Source organism: Plectropomus leopardus, chromosome 4 (assembly GCF_026936395.1).
Source record: "Plectropomus leopardus strain MGB_pleo_1.0 chromosome 4, ASM2693639v1, whole genome shotgun sequence".
NCBI lineage: Eukaryota > Metazoa > Chordata > Actinopteri > Perciformes > Serranidae > Plectropomus > Plectropomus leopardus.
In genome coordinates, this window is record NC_142179.1 from 12508405 (window position 1) to 12529367 (window position 20963).

The following is a 20963-nucleotide window of genomic DNA, read 5'->3' on the forward strand; positions in this document are numbered from 1 at the left end:
GCCTTGTTTTTAGATGAAAGAAATGAATGCCTTTTAAGACTTTTTAGGGATCTGTGGAAACTGGGGGCAAGCTGACTGACATCTACTGTATGTGATAAACTGACTATGGATAAACCCCCATATGAATGCCCATATCTACTGACTGTCTACACAGGGTGCAAGACGAGAGACCAAGACCCCGCGCATGCTCCCCAATTTGTTTTTACATTTGTATAGTTTAGGTGCTGCGAAAAAAAACACTTAACACATAACTTTGTTTAAAAAATGACTAATAAATCTACGTTCTTCTTCTACCTTCTAATAGCAGGGAAAATCTTGACATGATGTATAAAATCCTGAATATGCACTGACAACCAGCTGACAGCCACTGAAAACTATAAGCACCACTTGAATAATTTCTCGGTGGTTTTGCCTTCATGAATGTAATCGACTGCATTTCAGTGAGATCTAAACTGAGGACATACTTCACTGGATTCATTCATGCCCATCTTGAACTCTGCAACAGCAGCCTGGCTCAGACTTATTTACTTGTATTTATTTAGTCAGCCATGTAATTAGAGTTGTGTTGTCTTCAGTGAAAAGTGACAATAATTAAGTACAACAAAACAAGTTGGAACTTTTAGGTATTTGTTTACAGACTTTTAAAAGTAATCGTACATTTAATTCACTGAAACATATTCATATATTCTACCTTGAAATGTAGGAAACAGTGGCTGTGTACACACTGGGTTGCAGCTGTTTACCATCTCATTAGACGGCTGAGCACATCCTGAGTGTGGATGTGTGCGGAGCCACAACATCGTCGTATCTGTGTTGTAAATACAAAGTGTACTTTCCATGTTTCGTAGGACGAGTTGAGTAGCAGTTTATGGTAACACATCTAATCATCTGTGAGTATATATAAAAAAAAGGGTTTGCATAATGTATGTGTGTGTTTATGGATACTTGTACCTCTTGTGAAGCTCGGTGCAAAGCCGGCAGATGGTTGAGGTTAACTTGAATACTTCCAAACACAGAGGGAAACATCTTCAGCATCACCCAGCCTAGGAGTCTAGCCAGGAGAGGATAGTGGGTGGAGAGATGTATAGAAAGAAGAGGACAAAAAAATTAATGACCAGAGATATGGAGGAGGAGGGGGGGATGTACACAAGGGAATAAAAGACAGAGATTGTGGTGAGGCTAAAAAACGGCTGCCGATAAAGTGATGTGAAGCAAAAGGGGGCTCTTGCAAAGAGGATGGAATAAAGTGTGACAACATGTAAATGAGATAGATGGGAACGAGACAACATGAAGAGGGAGAGGACGAGAAAGAAACTGATGACATAGGGGAAAAGCACAACAAAAAAGCGATAAAGAGGGGTGTGTGTGGGGGTGACAGCTGTAGATAGAGACGAAGGCTGAGGCAGTAAATGAGGGAGAGGGAGAGGGAACAGGAGAAGAAAGAGAGTACAGGGCAGATTTTGAAGGGAGATTCCTGAAACAAAAAGAAAGCCTAAACGAAGGTTGTTTTTTTTTTTTTTTCCAGAAGAGCCACAAGTATTCACACCATTTCTGGAGACATTTCACAGAAGACTCCTTGTGGCTACACTGTAAAATCCAACAAGTTGATTTTAAATAAATAATAAATAAAATAGCCTTGGAAACCAATTGCCTTGAAAAAGAGAAGTAAATATAACTATTAATTTATGTTAACTTTATACCTAATTGTTAAGTTTACACAAAATCTGGTCGTATTTTATTTAATTTTGTATCATTTTAATTTAAAGTTGCAACTTAAAAATGACACGAGGAATTGCCTCGTTCTTTCAAAGTGTTTGCAACTTCAGTAAACCAAGTTAGTCTGACTGAACTTGGTCATCATCAAAGATCTGCAAGTTCTGTTTTGTTAACATGTTTAAGAAAATATAAATATGACTGACTTGTTTGCAGCCAGCGTGATACAGATATATAGCACAGTAAACTTGTTTTACTTAAGCTGCTAAAACTGAGATTATTTTGATTAAAATTGTCATTTTTAAGTTGCAACAACTTCACAAAATCAAGAAATACGACTTAATTTAAAGTAAACTCAACAATGAGATACAAAGTAAACATAAATTAATACTAATAATTATATTTACTTACAATTTTCAAGGCAATCGGTTTCTTAGATTTTTTTTTTTTTTAAAGTAAAATCAACTTATCAGATTTTACCAACACCCAATTTCAATTCCAAACACAACTCGCATCTTTTCACCCTGAGAGATCGAAGTGGGCTGCAGGGACAAGCTCACGCCTCAACAACCGTCAGTTATCTTGAAGGGCATGGCTGACTGATGCAGTCACACACCAGTAAACATATAAAACATGAGCAGTCTGAAAAACATCCTACATGTCCAGTAGATCAATAGATATAGATCATATTTGTAGTAGGGCACAACAACATATTTATTTCCTTAGGAGACTGAGATCAGTTGGAGCCAACAAACAGATCCTGTTGTTTTTCTAATCTATAATCCAGAGTGTGATGCAGTATGGTTGTCTTCAGTTTAAAACTAAACTGGCTACACTGCTGCATGTCTGCTCAAAGACTGTGGGTTAAGCACTTGAGTCAAGTTTTCAAACAGTGTATAACAAAAAACGTTGTCTCTGGTTGGTAATAGTACGTCTGATCCCTCTCACACGTTATTTGAAGAATATCAGCTTTTGCCATCACACAGGAGATTTAGAGTCCCAAAGGCTCGACAGACAAGGTTAAGAAATTCTTTAGTTCCTCAGTCTGTCAATCAATTCAATCACAGTACGGCTTCTAAGTAGCCTCAGTGAACGTGAGTCGAACACTGGATGTAATAAGTAATGAGTAATATGTTGCACTGCATCCACTTTTTGTAATGTCTGTTGTGATTTGTAATGTTTGTTGGATGATTTTGTTGTTTGGTTAAGTGAGGTTTTTTATTTTCTTTTTTATTTGTGTGTATTTATGTGAAACAGTTGACGTCCTGGGACGCAAGATCGATTTCAGAATTATTTCTGACAATAGAGTAAAGTCTAAACTAAATCTAATCTAATCGCACAGTGTATGCATAATTTCTGTGTTTGTCTTTTCCAGTTGGCAGGAAACCTTAAAAAATCCTATTTTATGTAAAGCAGCAAAATGGCACAAGTAGCTCAAGCCATCCCACTTTTCTTTATTTTGACGTTATAAATGTAACGTCAGGGCCCATTAATCAGAGCGTGCACGGCTACATGTAAACTGCAGTGTTAGTGGAATATCAGGGTTCGCACACATTTTGAAACTTTTCCATGACTCCTCATCATTTCTTTTCCCTTGCCCCACTTGCCCTGCATTTTTCAAACTTATAACATTCAAACTCTATTCAATCATCATGTCAGCTAGCTGGCATACATGAAGGGAGAAAAAGGAAGAGATGTATGTGTTGATTTACCAAACTGTCACACGTCGACGTATATCAGAACTACGTTACTTCGTCATCTCCAGAAAATAAATCTGCACTATGTTACGTTAAGTGGAAGGTTAAAACTACTAATCTTACAATTTCATTACACAAAATCCATGACTTTTCCAAAGCTTTCAATCATTTTTACTTATTCCATGACTGTGAAATTCCATGTCTTTTCCAGGTTCTCCTTGTAATGAGGGCAGAAACCTGAAAATTTCGTACATGCAAACCTAGTGATTGTAAGGTGACTGGTATATTGAGCAGCTTTCATCAGTTTAAATAATCAGCCAAAAAATGAGCAACTTTATTAGAAAATATTTTGTTCTTTGATTAAAATAAAAGTTGAAGCTTGTGAAAATAAAAACAGGAACATTCTGTTGTACGCTATTGGCAAGATGAAACTGAACACAGAGAAAATTGCTACCACATTCCAGATAAATCGGGTTATTTTCATATTCTTGGTTAAATTCAATGACTTTGCTGTGTTGTCTTGTTTTTAATTGAACAACAAATCATTTCTGTATTTGCTAAAGTGATGCTTACTGCTTTGACTGGCGTCTTCTCCATAACGTCAGCAGCTGATGCCCTTGGGGGTATAGCAGTACTTTAAGGATAAGGCTGGTAGTGTTCTGTGTTTTTGTTATTATCAACACGAGGAGACAGAGGCCGAAGGTCCGTCTCTCAAAAGACATTCAACTTTTTGTGCCTGTCTCTGTTGGAGCCCATTTGTTCTTTCTGAAGAAGTAAATCTTTAAAAACAAGTCCAGAATATAAACTTCCCTAAATCAGCTGGGCACTGCAGCCTTTTTAAACACATTCCTCAGCAATGAGTATTTATGGCAGCAGGATGGTGTGTGTCCATGTCCTTCAAAATGAAAAATTCACATAAGGCAGTGCAACGCTGCAGCCTACTAATTCATTTTAAGCATTTTTGGACAACCAGAGAAATCTTTATCACAAAGGGACAAGCTTTATCTGGCTTTGGCTACACAAACAATACTTGTTAGTGTTGTTTAAGGTCTTTTTATGACAATGGCTGTGGGTACATGGGCAATATTTCTTCAATCTGATTGAAATCTTTCTGATGAGAGGTCCCAACTTAACTGTTTACACGGAGGCAAAAAACAGTCATAATTATATCTTTATATGCCCAGAGGCATTTGAGAATATAACTTTGTTAACTAGACGCAAAGTAGCTCAGCCTGCAGTGAAGAGTCTAATCTGCCAGAAATATAAAAGACGTTTTTTGAGGTTTTTTTTTTACAACTGCACATAGAAAACTTTTTTTTTCAATACATAAAGTCTAGAAGAGGAAGAAGTGGTTACACGTGTTAAAACGATTTAGTGATAAATAATTTTAAGCGTAACCCTGATAGTTTTCTGTAGCTGTAAATTACAGATGTCCCCTAAACATCTTACAGGCAGATCGGTGAAAGCTATTGCTACTGGTCCGATCTTAAATTGTATAAATAATGGACGTAGCTACTGTGATGTCACCCACCGTTTTGTGGACTGCTGTTTTGAAGCTTTGAGTTGGCACTGCCACCATTGCCACTTTAATATTTTACAGCCAGAAGTGACCATATTTGAATGACAGATTGGAGTTGAGGAGGTTTGAGGATAGTCAAGCAGTCCCACCCTTAATTATGTTTAACTTTAAGCCTCAATAAAATGTAAATGGGGGAGTTATATAAAAACTCACCCCCTGTTTAGTTATCATGAATGTTGATCAGCTAAAGAGACCAAAAGCATTTTTGTAAGACGCTGTAAACCATAGACTGTATAAATGATGGACGTAGCTACTGTGAAGTCAGCCATTGGTTTGTGGACCTCCATTTTGAAGCCTTGAATTCAATATTTTGGCCCCTGCCATCTTGGTTTTTTGGAGCCAGAAGTGACCATATCTGGATGAAAGGCTGGCAGTTTTGGGGAGTGAGCAGTGAGTAAATTGGGCATTTAACATGGAGTCTATGGGGACTGATTCGCCCGTGGAGACAGCACCAAGTAGCAATTTGATGAACTGCAGTTTTTGGCACTTCCATTTGTGTAATTTTTTCAGCCGTGTACGCTGCTGCTTGTTATTTTTCATTGTATTTTTTTTTCATGATTGTGTTTTTTTTTTTGATACCCTCCTGTAAAAATAATTCCTCTTATGGGACAAAAAAGATAATGAACATCACAACTCTACTTCTGCCTCAATCTCTCAGATAATGTATATTGTATCGTATTTATTTCTTGTTACTTCTCTATGAAAGGGTTGAACAGTGCAGCTGGAAATCAATACACAACAGTATTTTATGAATAAATAAACAACACTGCCTGAATCTTGCCCATTGCTCATCAGACCCCCCCCCCCCCACACACACACACATAAACAAACAGAGACGCACCGTATGAGGCCAGGAGAGATGCAGGTGTTAATGAGGGGGAGGAATGGAGAGAGGTGGCTGAGCTGCCCTCGGCTGTCTCCCTCCTCGGATGCTTTATGCTCTGCTGCAACCGCCGCCTTCACCCTGAAACACATGGTCACAGGACAGCAGGGTTAACACATCACAAAGCCTCTTCTGTCCTACATGCAGACAAACACCCGCCTCCCAGTAAAACAACAACAACATCCCTGAGTAAAGAGGTTACATTAAGGTTAAACTCAATTACACCGAAGGAGAGAAAACAACAGATACAAACTGGAGACTCTGTGACAGAGATACGGAAAGTGTGACGACAGTCCAAACTTATCCCATTTCTCTTCATTCAGTCTGCACAGACCCCATGATGGCCTTCATTTTCTATATCTTTGTTTGTCTCTGTTATCTCCTCTCTTCCTCTCTCTCTCCCTCTCTTCAGAACTGCAGGGCCCGTTTCATTTTCTGTATCTCTGCCTATCATTTATTTACTCTCCTCTGGCATCCCTCCCCCGCCTCCCCCTCCTCCTCCTCCTCCTCCTCCTCCTCCTCTCTCCCCTCAGGTACCTGTTGCTCTGACAGACTCTCTCCAGTCTGTTGCTAACAGGACTCGCGTACACCTTGCACCCACTCACAAACAGCACGCAGCACACCCTCCGCACTAGCCAGCCTCTATACCTGCGATACAAAACACACAATGCAGAGGCAGAAAATGTGCATGGGTGAGTGCAGGAACATTTTGCATGAGCGAGCCACAATACTGTAGATTTTATCAATACCTGGTGTGTGTCTCATTGACAATCAGCAGGTTTTGAAAACCAAGGTAAGAGGTTTTTCCAGGCTTCTTACGCTACAACCCAAACAAAAACACACACAGACAGGTGACCAGGGTGTTATGACAACATGTGATATACCATAACACTGTTGAATACTGCAATGATGATATAACTTCCGACAAATAAACAAATATTAAAGTACACAGTTTTAATGTCTTTCTGCTTTAGGTTTGCGCTGCTAACATAGACAATGCAGTGATGCTGATCTGCCTTTCCACAGAATCCACAGGTGGTCATTTCAGCAGGTCCCCATTCAAATTTTTTATTCATTTTTTTTGGAAAAAATGTAGTGTGTACTCATTTTTTTATTATTTGATTCTAATAATGCTATTTGAATATGTACCTGTAATCTGAATACAATTCCCACATCTGAAAACTTTATCTATTTAGGTTATCTGTTTTAAACTTTATCAAAACCTCTGTCTATCTATTCATCTTTTAGGGCTTTTTAATTGCGTTAATCGCCAGCCGACATTCCTGTCTGTAAGAGGCTGTACAGGTCAGAGTTTTAAAGCCAGAGCGATGATACTGGTATCATATGAAAGAATCTAGTGGTTCCCACCATGTCAGACTAAGTTCTCAGGGAAGATTTTGGCGATAGAAAACCGGCATGGCCATTTCACAGGGAACCCTTGACCTCTGACCTCATGATATCTGAATGAAAATAGGTTCTATGGGTTCCCATTACAGACATGTCCACTTTTTGTTAGTCCCATGCAGTTTTTAGCTCTCATTTGATTCCTAATCAAGACAATGTAGTAAGAATTGCTTTATCTCGTCAATATGGACTTTAAAACTGTTGTGAAATGCAAAATAATGGATTTAAAACGTGATTAAAAATGCAAAAAATTGGCATTAACTATTGAAATTTTACAATTAATCACAGTTAAAACAATTAATTGTTTGACAGCACTAGTATATTTACATACAGTCTACGTACAACACATTATTAAAAATGTTACATTTTGAGCTGGGATTAGAGAGCACCAAAATCATCCACCCAGTATGAGGCTAATCAGATGTGTTGTATGACTGTGATTTGTGACATTCCCAAAGAAACAGCAGCTATTTCAATATCTTACTTATAAATTTAGTTTTTCAACATAGAGAGAAATATGGTGATTCTCTTTCATTCTAGAGTTTTTATGTTTTCTTTTCACTTATTGAATTGATGAAAAAAACAACAGCAACAACAAAACTGGTTTTTCGCAAGATATATAATATGCCTGAAAACAGCAGGTGTCGTTGATAACATTTTTTCAGTACAGCGCGTCCCCTGGACAGTAAAACAAAAGGGCTACATCTGATTGGCCAAATATATTGACATGCAGGGAGTGCATCCCGCATGCAAATATACTATTCATCACAGTTCTTCAGTCTTTGTAATAACAGCAGATGAAGCTGAAGGATACCATTCGAATAAGGATATTTACTTAAGCATCTTTAAATTCACTAGTCTCAGTGCATCATGTGAAGTCAATATACTTTTCATTTTATTAATTTCTCATCATTAACCTTTCCTCTCCTTTCTCTCTCTGACCTCCTCCGGCCTCTATGCTGCACACTCACCAGACTGTCGGGGGTGCACTGGTGGCAGCACTGGCCAACAGTCGGTCTGAATTTGCCGAGACACTGAGGAACCATTTTCAATTTTTTCTTGATCTTCAATGCCCAAGACAACTGAGAGGGAGGAAAACAAAAAAATGAATTACACCAAGAAGCTGTCACATGCAAAGGGACTGCAACCACAAGTGTTACTTTTATTTTGTTCACCTCAATTATATCAGTGAGGCTAAATAACAGTAAACTCTGTGAACTATATCCTCCTACAATAGAATCATCTCGATAAACAGGTTTAACTCAACATTTGGAGGTGGGATTTATTTCAGGATTGTTGTATCAGACTACATTAGTTTTAGCTTGGTGTACCTAATAAACTGGGAACTGAATATATGTGGTAATTCTTGGAGCCTGGACTCTCTAGTGGAAAATCAGAGAAACCTAATCTCCACAGCTTGATTTCTCCAGGAGAGTGTCCATGTCTTGGCCATGTATATGCATGATAGGGTTTCTAATCTTTTCTTTTTTAATGAAAACTTTAAAGATTGGCATTTTTAATAATTTCCATATTCAAGTATTCATTAAATTAAAAGTCAAAGTCCAAAGGAATATGGCTGAATGTATCCACTTTATAATCACACTTTAATGAGTAACTTTAATTGAATTGCATATTTTTTTAGTAAATTTAACAGATTTCAACTACATTTATTTGTTATTAGTGTTATTTAATTTTGTATTTGTAAGTACTCGTGTACTTACAATATGAAATGCATTTATTGAACTACGGGCTTCATTTAGCCTTTTAAGTCATAAATTCATTCCAGCATAGGAAAAACCAGCAAACTTTCTGTTCGGTTAGACGCAGCACTAAGGGACCGTCTCTGGAGCTTGTCTCCTCGTCTCCTTGTCAGTTCAACATCTGCCTGTCAGTGTGAGCTAACACAGCAGCAGTTTCGAACACCCAACAGCTCGACTTTGTTGTTAAACTTTTTAATAAATGTTGACAGACGTAAGCTGTGTGATCCAAACAGTTAGCCCTGTCACTGCCTGTGTGACCAACTGTCCCCAGCATGGAGCTCACACTCCTGCAGCAGTTGTCCTCAAGTGTCTCATGATAAACAGAGAGTAACAGCAGACCAAGGAGGCTGAGGAGGTGATTGAAGCAACAAGCTGCATGCAGGTCTACAATGAAATAGGATTTTACCCATCTAAATATTAAAATATTTTTATGAAAAGTCATGTTTAAATGTGGGAGGTTTTGCAGCGATTATGCCATACATTGAACAAATAATGACAGCCAAATTGAGCACTCATGCCCATCCCTAGTAAAATATGCCTGAGAAAGACAGGGACACGCAACAATATCACTGTGACAGCAGAGCAGTGGCATCAAAGGAAAGACTGTTACACAAAGCAATGCATCTTTATATCAAAAATAATTCCACCCACTCAAACTAATACAAAGTAGACTCCAAAAGTCTTAAGTCAAATTTTTACCACAGCTGAACAGTTTACCACATTCACTTGTTCATTCACCGCACCTTACCTGTAAAAAATCATTAAGCCAATCATATCAATGTCTGCCATACCTGTGACACATTTCAGTGCAGGAAATAAACGTTATTTTCTTTCTGAAATCAGAGCGACTCTACTATACAGTATGAAGCCTGTTAACCAGCAGTGAAAATGCTGTCAATATAAAAATGCTTGATGTCAAACATTCAGTCTTACTGCCCAGTTTAAAACATTTAAGAAAACTAATAAAAAAAGTAATCAAATGTAATAAATTACATTAATTTGATGACATAATCTAAATATTTACATTGCTTTATACATTTTTAACAGGTTTACTAATAACCTGTAACATATGACATTTTAAAACTAACCTTTCAAACATCTGAAACTCAGCCAGCTACATTTGATTTCCCCAATTTCTCAGAAACATAACAGCACTGGTAAATTAAAAAGAAGGAGAGCAAATAGCTATTTTTAACGCTTCTGTTCTTTTCTCCTGATTTTATTTTGAGTTTGTTATGATTTCTGTGTTGCTGTGATTGGCCTAACTCTGAATCCAGGGGAGCGTGCAACTTGCAGTGCTGTAAATATTAATAGAGGGCCCATATGAGACCTGCTATCAGGCAATCAGTGCACATCAGGCATAAACAGCTCATGCACCGAAGCACAGGCCAGACTGTGGACTGTATACTAATCAGACTTCAGGTCTCCTGCAGCACATTGACTGCTGGTCAGTTGTACAAATATTTGTGTTATGCAACTATACCCATTAAGTATCATGCAGTGTGTGTGTGTGTGTGTGTGTTGTTACTGTGCCTTAAATTAAGTGTTTGTTAGGATTCAGACCTATTACCCCGTTCAGACGACGTTAGCTAATGAATCTCCGAAAATCAATGACACTTTCTCCTAGTTGAATGATGATGATGGATTCCAGAAAACACAGCAGCTGACTGAAGCGGCGCCTTGCCAAGAAAACGTCCACTTAAAGGCTAAACATTACCGTATTGACAAAGAGCCAACCGAACTATCAGTAATGTTAATAACCATACTAATTTAGATAACAAGTGTGTTGTGTGCTACCTTATAACCTTGATGTAGAGTCCCTTTGGGAAAAATTGTAATATTGGGCTTTAATAATAAAATGGACTTGGCTTGAAGTAGAAACATTGAGTGCTACAAGTGTGAAGGCCAAGTTTTCGTATCATCAGGCTAAAAACCACATCCCATCGAGCTGTTAAAGGATTACTTTGATAACAGTTTTTTTCTGTTTTTGACCAGAGTTAAATAAAGGAGACTGATGTCTGTGCGTTAAACGATGGGTTCAAACTTTTCTGTCTTAAAGGACCATAACAGTAACAAGGTTCCTACTGCGTAGGGCAAGTGGAGTTTTAAGACTTTTAAGACTTTTTTAAAATGTAACTTGGAATAAAAGTTAAGATCAATGTTACAGTATCCAATATTGAAAGAAAAAAAAACACCATAAACCGACATCAATTACCTAGGTTAGAGAGAATTTTACTTTATTTTTAAAATAAATATTCAAATATAAAACATTTCTTTTTGGTGATGTTAATGCAAGAGACATTTGAAAAATTCTTCTTATTATTTTTAATGTTACCCATTGTGTTGAACTTTTAAAATGCAATGTTGGAAAAACCATTCAATTCATAAAAATCCTACTTCCCACGTCTGAGCATTTTTAAGACTTTTTAAACATTAATTTAATACATTTTAATGCCATCTCAGGCCTTAAGTTTAGATTAATGGATTCAATGCCTTTTAGGGCTTTTAAAGGATCTGCTGGAAACATGAGAAAAACAGTAGATCTCACGTGCTAACTTGACAATAATGTCGCATCTGGCATTATTGAACATGACTTTTAAAAAAATACGGAGTACAGATTAAAGAAACAAGATGTGAAGTGTTTGTTTGTGAGGGTTAGAGGTGCTGGTTAGAGGGTTAGAGTCCTGTATCAGGTCAGTTACTTGCAGACACCTGGCAGGTGACCCCCTAAAAAAGGTGATTTGTTGGTGGTATTTTGTCTTAATTTTATATCCTGTTTCAGTTCTGCGTTTAACATAATAACAATAGGATTTACTGTTTTAGGTGAGGCGGTAGTTCTTGTGTCACAAAGTCGTGCAGAGTATCTTATTGGTTATATGTGCAGGTGGTGGACCGGGTGAAGCACAGCACATCGCAGTGCCAGTTCAGGGGTTGATCTTGAAAATCTGATCCCTGAAGTGGACTGGGCCAAGTTAGCTTTCAATTTTCAGTCTTTATAATATGCTACACAGACATAAGATAGGTATTGTTGTTCTTATTTAACAGCAAATAAACAGATTTCCCAAAATGTCAAAGTATTAAAAATCCTCTTCATCCTCTGCTGGATCAGTATGACTCACTGACACATCACATCCTGTGATTTGGTAAACATCAAACAGAGTTAAGCACATTTGTTCCTGCATGTTTTCTCGTGATTGTGAAGAACAAAGAGTTTGAGATTGGTGCACATGGAGTAAAGTGGGAGATGACAGTGGGAGAGAGTCATGCAGGCAGTGTTCTTACAGCAGGTCTATTCTGTTGGATTGGTGGAAGGACCATGTCTTTGTTTATCCCGTCACTCTTCTCCTGCACCATGGTGAGCCCCCTGCAGACTTTCACTCAGAGACCTGCCACAGAAAAGATTTGGAGGAGGGGGGATCATATTATACAGTGTCACGTTAAAACGGTGCATTCTCACATTGTGTTGAATAATAAGGATTGTTTGTGAGCACCTGTGAATGTGAGTGGACAGTCATTTTAGGAGCTTTACAATACAAGACCAATTTTGTAGTTTTTTTAGATGGCAGTGCTTTCAGAAAAGGCCTCATCTTTTCAATTTTAGAAAATAAACACACATCCACTCATGCACACACAATCTTCGTGTGACATAAAATTTGTTTTGTCCTCTGGACCTTGGCAGGGGACAGTTGGCAGCACTCACAGATCTATCACCCTGAGCCCACAGCTACAATTTCACCCATCTAACCAGCACTTCTTCCCCTCCACCATCACAAATTCTCTCAAATTCTTAACCTTCCCTTCATTTTTTCCAGTTAAGAGAAAGCAGCTTCTTGCTGCTGGGTTTCCTTGTGTTCCATTGTTTCACTCTTATTGGACTTGTGACAAACTTTACTTTAAAAGTTTTGTGCTCACTTCTGCATGCGGGAAGGAGGAATAAAACAAGGACAGAACTGCCATTAAGAGATTAGAGATTAAAAGGAACTCGAGGCTGTCTTTGCTCAGGAACACACAGGTGCAGCAGGGCAAACACTCACTAGTGGGTTATAAATCATTAAATGCAGGGTACATAGCCATCAGCTGAAAAACAGCTCTTACGTAACTGATGCTGGTCCCTTGCCCGCTTGGAAACATAGTAATGAGACTTGGCAACATAGGTCACAATGTAATGCAATCTAGCTTAAATAGGTTACCTAATTGATAGCGTTGGCTGTGTCTAAGCTCAAATGAGTAATCATCTGAGATTAAGGTGGATTTAATACAGATCAAGAGGCAGCGCGCACTCTCCAAAGAGAGAGCTGCGGCAGTATAAAAGCCACCATCCTGAGAGCTGCTCTTTAGTTTTACGTCAGGCTTTGTTTCTACTACAAAAGGATGAAGACGTGGTCTGCTGTCATCCTGTGGCACAAACTCTCCTGGAATAAATCTCCCTGTGGTTGCACCCATCAGATTCAGAAGCCTTATTAGGTTCAATAGGAGACTTTTCCTGAGCATCTCTGTGTCCCTCTCTGTTGGTCTGACTCTGCCCCATTAATTCTGCTAATTAAAACTTAAGCCTCCCCTTTGGGAGATGCTCCAATTCAACTGGCTCAAGTTCCCACATTCATTATCAACCCTGGTGGGAGCAACGCTATTGATAAGAGGGTCCTGGGGCTCAGTAATGCTCCCTTCGCAGGTGAAGAGGGTGAAGAGGGTGACGAAGGAGACGAGGCAGCACAATGGATAGTAAAGGGTGTAAAAGTGTAAATTAAACAGAGAACCAGCAAACGCTCTAACAGGCTTATATAATCCACTCCAGAGGGAATACAGACCACATGGAAACAGCCAGAGACAGCAGTATGCCAAGGCCGAACCGGTGTAACACCACAATAACAGAGTTTCATTTTCCTCACAATCTTACTGGTCAGCAATCAACACATGAATTCACACTCGTTTCTCCTCATATTTATGCTTGCTTAGTTCATCCTCTGCCCTCAGAAGTTAATTGATCAATTATGGTCTTTAATTAATATGCTGTAGTTTGCTAATGTGATAGCCCAGGACCTAAGTGGGCCCATGATGGGAAAGGATTAAAAATCAGAAGCCATTAAGAGCTGCCAGGTCAGATTAGGCAGGAATTAATTTTAGAGCAGCAGTCAAAGAAGTGATGGTGGTTGTAGCCTTCAAGTCTATTCCCAAAACTGCTCAGTGATTAAAGGGAGCTTTAAACACACTTAGGGTCTACTTGTAAAGGAGAGACGACTGGAGAGTTCAGAAACTCAAGCAGATCAGACATCTTTGTCAAGTATATACTGTATATTTCAAGATTTTATTTGTTGATGTGGGCATATCACAAAGATTGGTATCAGCATGTGTGTTTTCTACTATGCGCCAATATGAAAACTTTCCAAAGGAGAAAAATATGCTTGGAGTGATTAAGAAATGGTGTCATTACATAGTTTTTCCAGCAGAGCGCGCTGCGATTCTCAGCACTGTGTGTAGCATATGTAACATTAGTGTGTTAATTAGAGTGTCTCAGCTGATCAGACAGCAGAGCAAAGTCAAGCGCTGTCTTCACGGTAATTTGCTGACTAGCTTTTGAAAAATATACTGGATAGTGAATAAACAATGACCCCATCATTCTCTCTTTTTAATATATATCAAATATAATGTTAACCTTGTCCCTGACAACCACCATGCACACTTGCTTATCAGTTATCATATCTTTTGCTATGTTAGCGAGGTTGCCAACCTTGGCCGACTATAGTTTGTCAGTACAGTCATTTAGCAGACTGAAATGTAAAAATTTAAGCATCTTTCTGCAGCTCAGTAGATGATGTGTGGAGATGGTTTGAACCTGCTAATTGTTGGCTTCAGACTACATTGTTACAAAGTTGGTAATGCAAAGTAAATAAACATCGTCCCCATCTTTCACTCTCCATGACAACAAACTTGTACTCGTTTTCTGCACGGCAGTGTTTCCTAATAATTGTGGCCTGCAAGAATCGAAACATCTGCCGCCACAAATATATTTTCTATTTTTGGAGCTGGACTGTTTATAAAAAGCACGATTAGAATTTATATACTATTCAGCTATTCGTTGCATCACACTCTCAGGGGCAGAAAACCGTGAGTTACTGTTTGTAACCATTAAAGTTATCAACCATTAACAGCATAATATTGACAGACGACATGTCTTGATAAGCAAGATAATGTGTTTTAGGTGGGTGTTCAATCCACTGAAATGATGGTTCAGACTTGAAACAAAGATATAGCATCAATCTCATAATTAGTTTGGCAGCGTAGAGAACAAGTGGTTTAGTAGAGAGCAGTGGTGGAAAATACATTTACACAAGTACTGTACCTCTGTGCAATGAGAGGTACTTGTATTTTACATTTCTATTTTCTGCTACCTCATACTTTTACTGCACTACATTTCAAAAAGAAATATTGTAGTTTTTACTCCATTCCATTTATGTAACAGCTTCAACTACTAGTTAGTTTTCAGACCAATCTGATTTGATGTACTGTTGCAAAAGTCTAATCTTTTCTCCTGTTAGTCTTAAAGGCCAGGATGGTGTGTGAGTTTCTAAAGAACAAGATGACCATTGCAACACCTCAAGGTTGCACACAACAACAAAAGCCACATGGCTGAAGTCACTATGACAATATGTAACATGGCACACAATTACAAGTCAATAGAGTAGTTGCTTAGCTACTGTATGTACTGTGTGTTTATACCAGATGACTTTAAACAATCTGATCTGAAAACACTGAAGGGCAGCACTGCCATTATAGAGCTGACAAGAAACCAGATAGATAGTCATTGAATGCGACACAGTGAGTATAATACCAGCACATATATCACATACAGCAAATTAAAAAAAAAACAGCCATCTGAGTTACAACCTGAGGTCTGTATTTCAATCTCTGTGTGAGTATCTGATTAAGAATCAACAAGGACAGGTCAGCTACATGTCACCCAGCTTTACAGTGAAATATGTTGAAAATATATTGAGAATATCTGCCAATTCACCATTAATTTGGAAAAACCCACATGCTGCTGAGCTCCACCAAATTCACAATGGAGCCGCCAAACACCTCGTGCAGTAACACCTTGTTTAAAGATCCAGTTTGTTTTGTATGCAGCCTTGGCGAAATTCACGCTGCATACAAATCCGTGTTTTTCTCCTTACTTGGAAAGAGTTCCTTGGAATTTTTATGGGGAAGATTCAGCAAAATCTACAAGTCTCTCTCTTGTAAAAGCCCTCGCAACACTGAACACCTCACAAACAACAGCAAGTGGCTTTTTCCCAGCTGCAACCAGCTAATTAGCCTAATGACCTGACAATCAAGCATCAAAGGCAACGACCAGGAAAGAGAAGCAAACCATGTTTGGACCACCTCCTGCTGCTGCTTTGGCTCATGACCTAATATGGTGACATTCATCTCTCCTGCAGGACACTCCCCTTGCCCCTTGTCAGGTTTTTATTGGTCTACTGTCACATGAATTTCTAACCAACCCACCTTAACAGGTGATCCCCTGGCTTGTATGTATATGGATTTATATGACTGGTTTATTTATGTACTTTTTTACCTTCTTTTTAAATGAGGTTTGTAATATGTCTCTTGATGACCCTGATGAACGCCACAAGCCGAAACATGTAGGTCAAATAAAGTTGTTCCTCAAGCTACAAGTATTGCTGGAGCTCTTTGACCTCTAACGGGGACTGTCTGACTTAATCACAAGTCATGCATATCAGTCAGCTCATCGGTTGACCTTTACAACAACAGTTCACTTGGTCACAACATGTAACAGATGTAAAACATCTGTAGCCAACCTGTGACCACAACCACTGTGACAAATGTTTTTTTTTTGCTGGCAGAGTATTTCTATACTCTTTGTACTGATTTTTTTCAATCATGCCTTTGGCAAAGAAGACACAGAAGAGAAAATCTTGAGATAAAAAGTACTTGGTGATAGCGTCAACAGTGCGTCATTGACATGCTTATAAGGCTTCTTAAACAACCCAATGGGGAGCTAGGATTCTGTTTGGCAGGCAGATACGTAACACCACAGGGACATCAACGTGAAGGGCTTTCATTTTCAGTCTGTAGGTAAACCAGGCTATTCTGAAAGAATGTTAATATGGTAAACACACACAAATATGCACCTGGATGCATCAGCTGTTCCTGTTTCATCGCGCGCACAAACACACACACACACACACACACACACACACACAGAAAATCAATCTGTGAATCAGAAGCTGTGCGTCAGCGAGCCACCGAGTAGCATTGATTTCCCAGAACAAAAGGAATTTTTCACCTTTACTATCTGCTCTCTTCCGCACTTTAGCTTCACACTGTTTTTGCTTCACTGTCCGCGATGCAGCGCTTGTAGAAAATCCTTATATAACACACTGACAGCCTGCAATGAAAATAAAAGCTTTTCACACTGCAACAGAACAACGACCAAATGTACCACTATCTGACTATAAATGGTATTTTTTATCTAGAATTTCAACACAGGACAAGGTTTATAACAGACTTACAGTATAATTCTATTAATACAAGAATTCCTCTGAAATTAGAGAACCACATAATCCTCTTTTAATGAAAATCAGCTGCTGCACAGTATGGCAAATATATTTAAAAGCTACATTTTGCCTAACAAAGGCAGAAATGGAATATAGTATAATTAGTATGTTTTCTTCAGTGTTTAATCACCTGGAAATAAGAATTGTAGTTTTTCCTATACTTCAGAATGAGCTGTTTACATTGGTAGAGGGTCCTCGTACATAGCCCAGAACAGAAAAACAAAACACTGGCTCCAGATAGGACCACTCGTGGTTTTGCCTCAGCCACCGTAGTTTGAAGCCCCTTCATAAGGCAAGCGCGGAAAAAAACATTTTTTTTTTTTTTTATCTTAAAACGTTAAACTGCTTTTTTCAGAGTTTTGACTGGTTTAAATGACTGAGTCCATTTGTTCTGAAGAGGAGGAGACCTCTGCGGATAAACTTGGCTCCAAGTAAAAACCTCCTGAACAATGAACATGAAGAAATTGTAACCCGGAGAAGTTTCAGCTGGTTGCAATCTGCAGTCCTCACTTCTAGATGCAACTAAAACTCCCTAAATCTTACAAATTGGGCCTTTATTCCCCCAGCATGCACCTGTCTGTTTACAAGAGTGCAAAGATATTTTTTTTTGCTTTAAAGTTTTTGTTTTTGTTACATATTCTGGTGCAGTCTGGTATAAAATGTATTTGTTGTATCTCAGCTGTCCTCTGGAAAAACAGTTCATACATTAATTAATTTTGTTAAACAGAACACCTGAGGCCACATATCCATGGCTCAACAAGAGTTTTCACATAATACGTCGGATTAGTAGTTTAATCAGGAAAGTGTAGCAGCGTGTGGACTGTGCTTGACTGACATCTCCCCAACTTTAATTAGATTTATTGTCTGTCAGGCATGGAAAATGTTTACAGAGTGTCCAAAATTAACTTTCTGACCCATCGACCAAGAGGAGCGGTAGATGGAAAAAAATAATTATAATAAATAAATCAAGTGGCAAAACATATTTTACACACCAAAATTATACATCACCTTTGTCACAGATATATTTGTTTCAGTACATTTTCTTGTTATAACAAGGTATTGCGTTTAATACAAAGTTAAAGAAGAGGTCACAGCAAAATTCTACCCAACACTTTTTAAATATATTGAACAAATCATCATCACAGCCTCAGCATGTGAACAGGTTCACTCACTCAGGTAAACAATGATGCAGTGTGCAGGACTTTTAATGTGAAAGGCGATGTGCTACGGTTGGTACTGTAGGAAACAAAGAGTTTGGCGTATTGGTTTAGACTGTCGAGCGTCTGTTATTATTTTTTCACCTTTCATAGGTATTGGCACAACAATAGCTAGCAGCAGACCAGCGCCAAGTGATAGCTCAGCAGACAACCTGAGGCTCTGTGCGGTCAACAGTGCCACAAAACTAAGAGCATCTGAAACAGTCAGTTTTGTGGCAAGACACATATGTAATGTGTGTGTGTGTGTGTGTTTGTGTGTGTGTGTGTGTGCGTGTGTGTCAAACTATGACACTGACACCACAGGAGCAGCGGAGCAGTGTGTCAGTAAATCATGCCAAAATGCATTAGAGAATCTCAGCAAAATGTATTTATTACATGACTATTTTGGCACAAACATTTACTCCCTAGTGTGGCAAATAGTCTTTCAAGATTTACTTGCCAAATGGAAAATATACCTAATTTTGGACTACCTTTGATATTTTTTCACTAGGGATGTCCTGATCAAGTTGTTTATTTTGCTCCATTCCAAATCTGAGTCCTTTATGCTTACATATCTGCCAATACTGAGTCAAATCTGCCTTCTAAATTAGGCACATCTGATTTTTAACAGGATTCTTGATCAAATATTGAGGGTCTTGTTTGAAAACCATGACGCTGAATCGAAAGATGGCATGAATAAAAGTTTAACTGTGAGAATGTGACACCTGAAATTGCTGTGAAGCCATCAGCTAGAGAGAGGACCCATCACTTTGTTGGAGTTGTTAGAACAACAAAACACTCAGTCCACTCGAGCGTAAGTGGATACAGTGGTGTTTCAAAACAATGTTTCTCTCACCACATCAACAGAAACAAGCTCACAGAGAGTCCCCAAACTCACAACAGACAAGTTTAATTTTTGGCCTGCTACCGAGTTACTCACAGAATGAATGGTAATTGGTGACAGCTGATTACTGATTGATTAGTGTTTGAAAATGAGAAGTTGCTAGCTGAATGTTTTGCACACTACTCTTTGCTAATAAGAGACGACAGATAACAGATTTGTTACTGTCAAAACAGCTTAGTGAGTCTGTGTATTCTGCCAATTATCAGGTTGGTGTAAGTGAGTGAGGGAGCAGGGTTGGGACCCCAGTACAGATGATGCAGGCCACAGCGACAGCTCAGGGGTTTGTTTACTGAAGAGGTGATGCAAAAACTTACAGGTAAGCAGGCAGGTACAGGTCCCGGGCTTGAAGTCTTTAGGTTTCAGGTACAGGTAGGCAGGTAAGCAGGAGGGCAAAGGTGGCTTTAAAGCAAAACAAAAGCACATAACTAATTTAAAAGATAGAAACTTCAGTGACCTGACACTGTAAAAATGAGGCAGGTAGATGCAGGTTAGGAGGTGGGTGGGGAAGGACAGGCAGAGCAGAGAGGGGAAGTCAGAACAGGTGTGTAGAGGGGCAATCAGGTAATGGGTAAAGGAGAGATATTCCAAGGGCATCTGGTGGAAAAATGGGAAATAGCAATGAAGGTGCCTGGAGATATAAGACTGTGACTGAAGAGAGGGACTGAGGTCTGAGGAAGAATTTGTGAAACCCAAAGTTTTTCAATGAGGGCTGGGACACGCTCTTTGACCCCATGGGAACGATGGGGTGTTACACACGCACAATGTATCTGAACATCTGCAATGTGAGGGTTTTTTGAGTGTGCTTATTTTAGCACTTTGGGTGTCTGTTTCTGCAAACTGGGAGCCCTCTGACTGCTATATGTAGCACACTGACTACATAAGTATCTCATACAGCCCCACTTCAAAAAATCCAAAACTATCCTTTCAAGGACAGTTGCCAAAGCCAGTCTCTCCAAAGTCAGTTCACTGTCTAAAACCATATTAACACTCGACCACGAGCCGTTTAAGGGTCCCAACAAACTACCACCGTCACCGAAACAGCTCGACTGTCGTTAATCGTTAGCCATGTGATGCTAATGGTAAGCCTTGTTGGTGTATGTGTGTGCGTACACGTGGACTCTCACAGAGTGTTCTGGGTGCGGAGGTCACACTCCTGTAGCAGTAATAATATTGAGAGAGAGCAAGAGAGAGGACAGCAGTGGGGCAAGAAGATGCTGTGCGTAGCAATACACTGCACACAGTAAGAGTAAA

The 20963-nt window shown here is 39.0% G+C and overlaps 1 protein-coding gene across 2 annotated transcripts in view; it reads right to left on the bottom strand.

Annotated features, from left to right (window-relative positions):
- Positions 1-20963, bottom strand: part of gpat2 (glycerol-3-phosphate acyltransferase 2, mitochondrial) — a 150218-nt gene that overhangs the window by 37320 nt on the left and 91935 nt on the right. For both annotated transcript variants that reach the window (XM_088076577.1, XM_042488786.2), the window contains exons 4-9: positions 12319-12422; positions 8248-8358; positions 6622-6692; positions 6410-6520; positions 5831-5953; positions 952-1051 (exon numbers count right to left, since the gene is read on the bottom strand). In XM_088076577.1, coding sequence (XP_087932703.1) covers positions 952-1051; positions 5831-5953; positions 6410-6520; positions 6622-6692; positions 8248-8358; positions 12319-12390 — 588 coding nt within the window. In that variant the 5' untranslated portion in view covers positions 12391-12422. The remainder of the gene's footprint in view (positions 1-951; positions 1052-5830; positions 5954-6409; positions 6521-6621; positions 6693-8247; positions 8359-12318; positions 12423-20963) is intronic.